The 10,234-nt window shown below is 33.3% G+C and overlaps 1 protein-coding gene across 1 annotated transcript; it reads left to right on the top strand.

Moving 5' to 3' along the window:
• The first annotated feature begins 658 nt into the window (after positions 1-658).
• LOC115951297 (putative serine/threonine-protein kinase) lies at positions 659-3,063 on the top strand. Its single transcript, XM_031068488.1, has 6 exons — positions 659-875; positions 1,053-1,168; positions 1,255-1,471; positions 1,606-1,843; positions 2,069-2,219; positions 2,309-3,063. The coding sequence occupies exons 1-6, from the start codon at positions 812-814 to the stop codon at positions 2,624-2,626; spliced, it is 1,104 nt and encodes a 367-aa protein (XP_030924348.1). The 5' UTR covers positions 659-811; the 3' UTR covers positions 2,627-3,063.
• Positions 3,064-10,234: the final 7,171 nt, after the last annotated feature.

Here is a 10,234-nt window from a genome sequence, read left to right as displayed (position 1 = left end):
GGTCTAATACGCACCTGTTTTTTTGTTTTGTTTTGTTTTTTCTTCCTTCCAATACCTGCTTGGTTCGACTCAATTTCCTTTTTGGGGGTTCGGCTATTTTCCATTGAACGCAACTAGCAGACTTAGTTGGACTCTAAATTGCTCGTGTTTGAGAATCAACTAATTAATAACAAATTAAATTAATAATTCTATTTTACAGTTTTTAAAGCCATGTAATGAAGTGGGTATGGGATTTTCTTCTAAGATCATAAAATATGTATTTTGTTTATTCGACCGTTAGGTGAGACCAGAAAGACACATTATGTAATGGTCTCAACTCACAAGCGAGAGAGAATCTTTTTTAAATTTTTTATTGAAGCATATTATTATATTAACAACTAGGGAAATTCCTTTTAACTTATCATTTTTTTTGGCTAAGATTCTAGCCTATCATTATTATTATACTTTACGTTATGATCAACTTGTAGTAGGCTGCTTTTTGTTGTTGTTGAAGATGATTGTAGCAGGCAGATAACAGATTAGTGGCATATAAAATTTATAAATTAACATTAATATAAATAAACTAATAATTTTCATAATATAAAATCCCAAGTAGAACTTTCAAAGTCAACAGACTTAAACAAAGTCTAGAGAGAGAGAGAGAGAAGTGTGCTATGGAGTCAAACTCCTGGAGGCGTGTCCCCATTAATTTGTGCTCTCCTATATATGCTGCTTCTTCTTTTCCTTCCAATTTTTCTATTTCTCCATTATGCTTTCTGATTAACCCATATATCAAATTTCAAGGAGAATTTAATTTGTAGAGTACAACAACATGAAGCTTTCTTGCTTAAATTGCTTCAGTTCAGATTCTAGAACTGCGGATAGGACCAGGCAAGGTAAATTTTTTTTGACAATTTTCAAAACTTCATCCTTGTTTAAATGTTATTGTTTCCATTACACATATTGTTGTTTCATATATATATATATATATATATATATATTCCTTTATCTATTTTGTGTTTTACTTTGATTATTTACTTAGATTTCTTTTTATGCATATCCAATAAGTCTAGAAGCACAAAATCCAGAAAATTTCCGAGTGTTCTCTTATAACGAACTAAGATCGGCCACTAATGGCTTCCATTCCGCGGCCAAGATCGGAGAGGGAGGTTTTGGCTCTGTCTACAAGGTTAATCTCTTTTTAAAAATAAACCTTTAGCATATGTATAAAAATAGAGTTAGAGCCTAATAAGATTGTTTGGTTTCATTTTGAAGGGTCGGATTCGAGATGGGTCACTCGTGGCTGTAAAAGTGCTTTCAATTGAAGTAGAATCGATGCGAGGTGAGAGAGAGTTTATGGCTGAAATAGCTGCCCTTTCCGATATCAGACATGAAAATCTTGTCACCCTTCGAGGATGTTGCGTTGATGGAGCTAGCAGATACTTGGTCTATGAATACATGGAAAACAATAGCCTTGCCCATTCCTTACTTGGTAATTTTATGTCTTTCTTGTATTTTTTTTGAAGCCCCATTTACATAACTCTATAATGCATGATGTTTTAGGTGGTATTGCAAAGTTATCATACTTCAATTTCCTTTTAAACAAGTTATGTTCTTGATTGATAGGTAAACAGCAAAACAGGTTGAGATTTAGTTGGGAAACAAGGCGGAAGATTTCCTTAGGAGTGGCTCGAGCACTTGCCTATCTTCATGAGGAGGTTCAACCCCACATTGTCCACAGAGACATTAAAGCCAGCAATATACTTCTTGATAGAGATTTTACACCAAAAGTTTCAGATTTCGGTCTATCAAAGCTATTTACAGATAACGTGTCTCATGTTAGTACTCGTGTTGCGGGCACATTGTAAGTGGAATCTCTAATTCTTACCTATAATAAGCCTAGGAAATGGTAATTTTATTGTGGATGTGGTTTATTGTGGTTTGTACATAATAAAAGTAGTTTATATTACTCCATAACCTGTCACCTTCTAAGTTATAAAAAGCAGTTGTGAAAAAACTTACCTCTTTAGATTTTTCTTCTTGAAATGTTATGTGCTAATGGGGTTTATTGCTATCACAAATGCCAAAGAGGCTATCTTGCACCAGAATATGCCATCAGTGGACATCTAACACGAAAATCTGATGTTTACGGCTTTGGGGTACTACTATTAGAAATCGTAAGTGGTCGGGCAGTCATGGATTTTGACCGAGAATATAGGGAACATTACCTCGTTCAAAAGGTAATAGAATTACGAATGGTATCCTTTTTCAGCTTTAGGCTACCATATGGTCTAATTGATTTTTTTTTTTCTTCATATGTGACTTGCAGGCATGGGAAGCCTACAATGCCAATGAACTTGTACAATTAGTCGATTCCGCCTTAGAGAACAACTTTCCTGAGGAAGAAGCCGTTCGATTCTTAACGGTAGGCCTACTTTGCGTGCAAGAAACTGCAAAAGTCCGGCCGCGAATGTCCGAGGCGTATAGAATGTTGACAAATGAGACCAACGTCAATGATTTTGAGATTTCACAACCTGGACTTGTTTCTGATTTCATGAATATCAGAACAGGCCAAAAGCAAACGACAGAGGCTTCGGGTTCTTCTTATGCAGTATCCATGTTTAGTACAGCCAATCTTGGACGTTAAATGAAAGAAAATTTTTTAATGGATAGGTTGAAGTTGAACACTACAATTGGAAGAAGAAAATGGGTATTTTTTTTAAGGCTGATTTTTGGTCAAGCTCCCATTAGAGTTCCCCCCACTAGGGTTTTTGCCAAATCAACTGGAGAGAACATTTTTTTTTTACCATGGTCACCTCGTCCATGGAGCAATTGCGTGTATTGAACATTCCAAAGAAGACTGAAGACCAATGTTGGAATTCCATTATAGATAACGCAATGATGTGTATTTATTGGAGGCAACTTGTGGATTGTAGCTGAGGATTGTGCATATTTTGTTTTTGATCGTGTGAGTCCTCTGGTAAAGTTAATCATCTTTTCGAACTTTGTAAGTGATTCAATTAATTAACATTCGATTGTGTAATACTATTCATTCTTCAAAGTGAAATAATAAAATTTTGATTTGTGCAAGAATTAGTATTCAAAATGTTTTTGGGTTCTTATTAGTTGAATAATAAATAATCGATATTGGTAGCAAAAGTGTAGGAAACATTGACTGATCTTGTCCAGTAGATATCCTATTCTCAAATAGAGGAAATAATACTTTTTCATACTTGGTAAGCAAGAGGGATATAAATATTGATATTCATTTGAGATAGTATTCTTATGGGTACACTTCAACCACCTTACCATGAATCTTCTGTCCTGGAGACCTTGGATATGGAAAACCATGGTAGAATAGTCAATTCAAATTTCACTACCATGACCAGAGGTGGCTGGAATTTATTGAGTGGCACAAATTTGAATGGAGTCTTTGGCAAAAAATTCAATAAGTATTATAAAAAAAAATACCCCTACAACTACATTAAAAAAATAACAACTTAGACTTTAGTCTCAAAATTTGGGTTCAATAATGTATTCTTAGTAGACTAATTAGAGTCAGTCGTATGTATTATTTTCCATCATATCCAAAATTATTTATACTATCTCCTTAATTGACATTTATTTTTACTACTTTTACTAATGTTATTTTAGATCATCGTCTATCATTTTTGGTTTTTTCAACTTGAATCAACTTATCACTTCTCATTTGTACATTAATCACTCTACGATTCATATAACCAAACCTTTTAAAGTAGCCATACTTCATCTTTTTAGTAATAGTGGTCACCCAATCTTTTAGTGAATTTCTTAGTTTTAAATTTTTATATATATATATATATATATCCACTTATTAATCTTAATTGTCTCATTTTAGTTACACTTATTTTATGAACATGTTGTTTCTTAATTGGCCATCAATGCAGTACCATAAAACATATTGGTCTTATGATAGTTTTACTAAAAATTTTCTTTAACTTAATAGGTATGATAAAGTCAAACAATATTCCTAATGTGCCTCTCCGCTTCATCTTGGTGCCTCTTATTCTATCATTCACATTCTTTTCCATCTCTCCATCTTTCATCTCTAGATTGCCATATTATTCATCATAAGCCTTACTGCCTTGAATTAATTTAGCCGGCCTCTCCATCTCCTTAGTTGGTATTGCTTTTTTATTGTTTATATTGATTCTTATGCTTGGATAGTTGTTTTGAGTACCAATTGAGAGAGAGAGAGAGAGAGAGAGAGAGAGAGAGAGAGAGAGAGAGAGAGAGAGAGAGAGAGAGAGAGAGAGAGAGAGAGAGAGATAATTTTTTTTTTTCACCCCAACAGATTTCATACTTTGGAAGCAAGAGGAAAATAAAAATTGATTTAAAGCAGAAACCTCAAAATCCCTTTACTCGGAAAATTTTCATATCGAATCTACCTAGCTAGGAAAGAAGTTACCCTGGTCCTTTCTACAAAAATAATTCCAACTACACATTTCCATGTATATATCTTCAATTATTCAGGCTTTGGATGAAGCCACGAAGGGCCTTGCAAGAATAGTCAATTCAAGACCATAGGTGAGTTAAATTTATTGCGAGTGTGACACGAATTTGAATAAATCAGCCCTGGCCAAAACAACAACAACAACAACAATCATATTTTTTGTAGTAATCCTATATTAAAAAGAGAGAGAAAAAAATTATGTATTGAAAGATTAAACCTTAACCCTATCTTAGACATCGTACAACTAAAAATATAAAATAATATACAAGTTACCAACACAAGACTGTTTCAAATCAGAGTACCTTCTTCTTCCACGATTTGAATTGATCTTCCCTGGTGAATGATACGTATATAGTAGATGCATAGCTCCTTGCACGCCATACACGAAGGCCACCAACATTCTGATAGGCTTTGCATATGGCATACAGGGAGCCAGGCATACTCGTATATATGTAATGTGTACATATGAATGCCTGCACTGCACACGAGTTTTAACTTACAGTTACATATTTTTCTTCCATTTTGAAAGATGATGAGACAGTGATACAATATAATGTCCTTAACTTGCTTTTGATACGTCAAGACTTGGAAGTGCCTGTAATATTAAGATAACACTAATTCTGAGGGTTGAACAAATAAGACATCTTGTATAACATGAATGGAACAGTATTTATATAGAAAAGAGACATAAAGTAGTCATATTGTACATTCCTCGTTCACTTCAACCCCACACCGATTATACCCAGAGACGAACTAGCTGGCCTTTGCGTTGGCAATTTGGTGTAAACCAAAACACCAGCTGTATAAACCACTGCCATCTCTGAACGGCCACATCTTTTTTCTACTTTAGTCTCTAAAATTGGCAAAATGCCTGGTTGTGCTTAGGCTTTAAAGCTGTAAGATGGAATCTATGGGAGGTGGGTGTTCAAATATGTGTTGGATGTACATGTACTTATATATGCATACGCTTGTGAAAGAGAAAGATGGGTTGGACTACATTTTGAAGCCTAGCTCATATGGCTTTAAGGAACTTTCACCTTATTTTCTGGAGCATAATGCAAAAGGTTCTCTTCCTCTCCTGAAACGTATTTGTCTGGAAGTGTTTGGATGGCTTGGATTCCCATCTCTACATATATTTACTTTTTGTCTTTCAATGGAAGAATATAGCTTGGTCTCACATGCCTTCCTGTTCCAAGGTCTTCTTTTCCTTGATTCATTTTCGTTTTTATCCATTATCATATATGAAATGATAACGCGTTGTAACCATAATCAAATCAATTAAACTATGATTTAAGTCACAATAGGTAGAGTAACTTTCCGGCATTAACATAAGAATTTTATTAAGCCTGCACATCTGACAGGCCCTTGCATTAGAAGCAACCCCTTGTGATTTTGAAGTGGTATATGGTTGTCGTTTTGGAGTAGTTCTCTCTATGTGTAGAGGGCTGTAAATGAACCCTTCGAGTTATTTATGAATAGGAAGTTAACTTAGAAAAATGTTTGTTTATGTTCACTTCTAGCGAACAAGCTAAGAACAGGTCCAAATTTTAAGCTCAACTATTAAATGACTTAAATTCAGACTAAAAAATGTATTCATTAACATAAAACTTGATTTAAGTATATAAAATATTATATATTTATATACATACTTGTATAAAGTTTACTTATATATATAGATTTTAAAAATTGAATTATGTAGGTTTGTAAAGAGATTCATATTCTTTACAATTATTATTTGTAATTTATTGTTAATATAAACAGTTCATTTATAGTATATCATTCTTAACAATACAAGGTTCTTAAATTTATTTTTTATAAATTCATGAATGAAAATCATTTTATCTAATTAACTCAAATGATATAATTCCAACTATAACATAGCTATTAATTATTAGCATAGATTTGTGAAAGGGTAAAAAATATTCTAGACATGGTTATATTATATTTGGAAAAAAATACTAATAATCAAGTAACTCTTGAACTTGCTTGATAAGAAAATGAATCAAGCTTAAACATGATGAGTTAGAATTTGACTTATGTTTGAAATATAATTAAATAAACAATATTGAAATGTCAATACTCGATCCGCTCAACACGTTTATAGCCCTACCAATATATGCTCACCGTTTTAAACTCTTTTCCATAATGAAATAAAATCTGTTGCTTGTTCTAAAAAAAAGAAAAGGGCATTTTTTCTTATTCTTCATTCTTATTTTCAAAAGAAAATAAAACCATTTTGATTACGAAGAGTATGAGTAGGTGAACATTGTTTTATCTCAAATTAATGCAATTAACATTTAACAAAAGTCCCAGTTTATTTATGATGATATTAAAACCATTCTGATTATGAAGAGTATGATTAGGTGAACATTGCTTTATCTCAAATTAAAGCAATCCACAAAAGTCCCAGTTTATTTATGATGATATTCTTGCAATCTATTTAACTATAAGTATTGGAAAATTGTGGACAATGACATAATTAAAGCTATTTTTGTGATCTTAAATTATGGGCATTGACTAAAAAAAGAAAAAGAAAATCAATTATACACACATGACATTAGTTACTTAAGCGGAATGCCTTGAACTAATAATTAAATGAGTCAAAAGTCTTATAACTTAATTAGTACCTTCTAATGTTTCTAACAGAAACGTTTAGAATTTATATCTCCGTCAACTGTCAAATTATCAAAAAAAAAAAAAAAAAAAAAAGAATACCGTCACATGACTCACTTTAGTTGGTGCAATGTTCTCTCAATGGAAATTGCTACAAAGGAGGTGAAGGAGTGGAGAGTAAAAATGGCAAGGAAGAACGGAACAAAAATAATACCCCCACAAAAATACCAAGTGCAAGTACAATTCAACGATTGTTGCATCCAATTACTCCTCTTACGTTCTTCCCTAGGAAATCCGATCTTTATAATCCTCCTTAAAAGATGGATTGGATCGGTAGACAGAGTCATTATCGCGTTAATTATGACCCCAACGATCCTGCCTCGCATTTAATGGGACTTTGCTTGTCTATCAGGCAGAAATTCCAATAGCCCATATGGGCATGCATTCCATATTTCCATTTCAACAAATCAGGCAGGACTATGTCACCACAGTCGGAAGCATAACGAGAGAGATGGTGATGAAATTCACTAGAAAACATGGAATTACAATTATAAATACCCCACTCCTGTTCTCACACATATATGCAATCTCAACTCAATACACTTGCTATTCCAACCCTCTATTTTCTAGGAATCTAACTTAATGACTGGAGTGCTTACTGGTGACCCCCGGCGACTGCCATGTGATGCAGGCATTTGCCGGAGACATCCTCCTCCTTTGCAAGAACTTCCTTAATAGTTAATCCACCGTAATTAATCACCTATTTAAAATTATCCTTCCACCTACAGAAGGTATGTGACTAAATAGAGACAGAAACCTAGTGGTGGAACATGAGGCACTCAAAATAGCAAGTTCTCTTACCACATGATTGAGGTGGAATTAATTAGAAGTAGACCTCTAAGCAAACAGCAACAAGCAGACAAGCTTATAAGGACAGGCACAACAAATGGCATCTTCATTAATTCTTCACAGCAAGTAGCGCGTACCACATAGAAAATAAAGGAAGAATGGAGGATAAGACTAAGAGAGTTGAAAGTTGAAAGTAGTTGTGGTAAACAATTTGGAAGTTCGGGTCCCAAAAATATTTTTACATAGGCATGTCAAGGAAAACTCCCAACCTCTATGTAAACCTTTGAAAGAGAGGTATTCTGAATGATGTAAGGCCTGTTTGGTAATGTTGTTTTAGTAATATTATTTGTATTTTTTGGAAATACTTATAGGTGAAAAAGTGTGTAAAAATACATGTAATATTGTTTAAAAACTGAAAATTGTTGCTCAAAATCACATACCAAACGGTCCCGTAGTTTTCTAAGAGCATGGAATTGAAGCCAAAACAACAATACATGTATCGTGGAATTATAGATTTGCGAGGGGAGTTTGAGAAAGTGGTTTTAAATAATCATTTTGAAACTCGAACTATTCAAAGAATTAAAAAAGGGAAATGTTCAAGATTTTTTTATTTTGGACCGAGGTCCAATTGTGATGTGTCGTTTTATTTTTAAATAAATTTAATCCATAAGTTGTTCTTATATATAATAATTTCCCATAACATACCAACAAAAGGTGTGTGGCCCAATGGTTGTCACTCAAGACATGCAAATTAGCAAGTTGGAAACCCCAAAATGTATTAATTAGTTGAGCTATAAAGCCTTTGGCTTGTGAATGGTGTGATTAATTAAGTGTAGTAGTCCCATATGAGATAATAATGACAAAAGTGAATAATTAATATAACACAATTAAATACAAATCATACTATATATAAATATGTATTTTTATAATATATACATAATCACCAATCATTTGATACAATTCATACAATATATAAATATGTATTTTATGATATATACGTGATCATTCCCGATACAATTAAAAAAGACATTTTTTTGCACCCAATTCAACAAGTATGTGTACGTTATGTATCACATATACATTTTTATGTTACTAACAATCATGCATAAAAAAAAATTCCAATTAATAGGTGGTCTATTACAATAGTAAACAATTTACAAGAACTTCAACAAATTACAATCACAATGAGAAGATAATCCTAGATTAAAAAAATAAAAGGTTATTGCCAACTTATTTATGGTAGTTATAATCCATCGTGTCAACATGTCAAAACTCATACTAGATCCGTTTTCATAGGTTAGGTAGGACTCAGGTTAACCCATTTTTCCATGTGTATGGAACTTCTCTATTCATAATTTCGTACTTATTTTTCCTTCAGTTCGACTTTGATTTTGCCTCATCTAAACCTTGATAGACATGCATGCACTTGTTGCTGCCAACAGGTTCCAAACACCGGGGTTGGAGTCTCAAAATTGAAAATATCCAAGTGATTCACAAATGAATTCTTCTCTCACGGTACGGATTTCTACATTGCCGATGGTCTGTCGTGTCTATGACGATGGATGGCTTCCTTCCAGTTCCAGATCACCTGCCAGAAATTTTGGAGAAGATAGGAAAATTATCCAAAGTTAAGCTAATGCTTTGACAAGCTACCTATGTTACTGATTAGATAAGTCAGCCTAGCTTTTGTCCTCGTAAACAAACCTCCTAATCCTTCAATTTACAGGGAGAGGATCAGTTTTAAGATTTCACAAATAACATACATTTGATTTTCCATGTGAAGCTCCCATTTTTCTATAATTGCCTTCCCTTTCCATGATTTATTTGTGCAGAGCATGACACATCAAACAAAATGCGGGAACTCAAAATTTCATACAACCGTCTAAACACACGTCTCCTTTGATTCTTTCTTTTACTGAGAATTATGGAAATGGAGCAGAATTTGAGATGATGGCGCTGAAAATCTTAGTGTAGTCTTTCATGTGACTGTCATAGTTGAAAGCAACTGAACATAACTGCCATAGTTGCACCACTATCATGTCAATCAGCAGAAGATATATTCCTGACATAGTAAAGCACAAAATTTTACCAATGAAGTGTTATTTAGTTGTTTAAATAACTAACTATATATGGTGTTCATGATCAAATCTTAATAACAATGACAATCATGTGGATGATCTAAAACATTGCTGGAGTCCAAAAAGTGCAGTATAGTGCTAGTTGATGTATTAGGGATGAGTCAAATAAGATCGTCATCCCAGAATTTGCAGGTTATTCGATTATCAAAGCCATCACACAGAA

The sequence above is a fragment of the Quercus lobata genome, chromosome 7 (genome assembly GCF_001633185.2).
Source record: "Quercus lobata isolate SW786 chromosome 7, ValleyOak3.0 Primary Assembly, whole genome shotgun sequence".
Taxonomy (NCBI): domain Eukaryota; kingdom Viridiplantae; phylum Streptophyta; class Magnoliopsida; order Fagales; family Fagaceae; genus Quercus; species Quercus lobata.
This window is presented reverse-complemented; position numbering and strand designations above follow the sequence as displayed.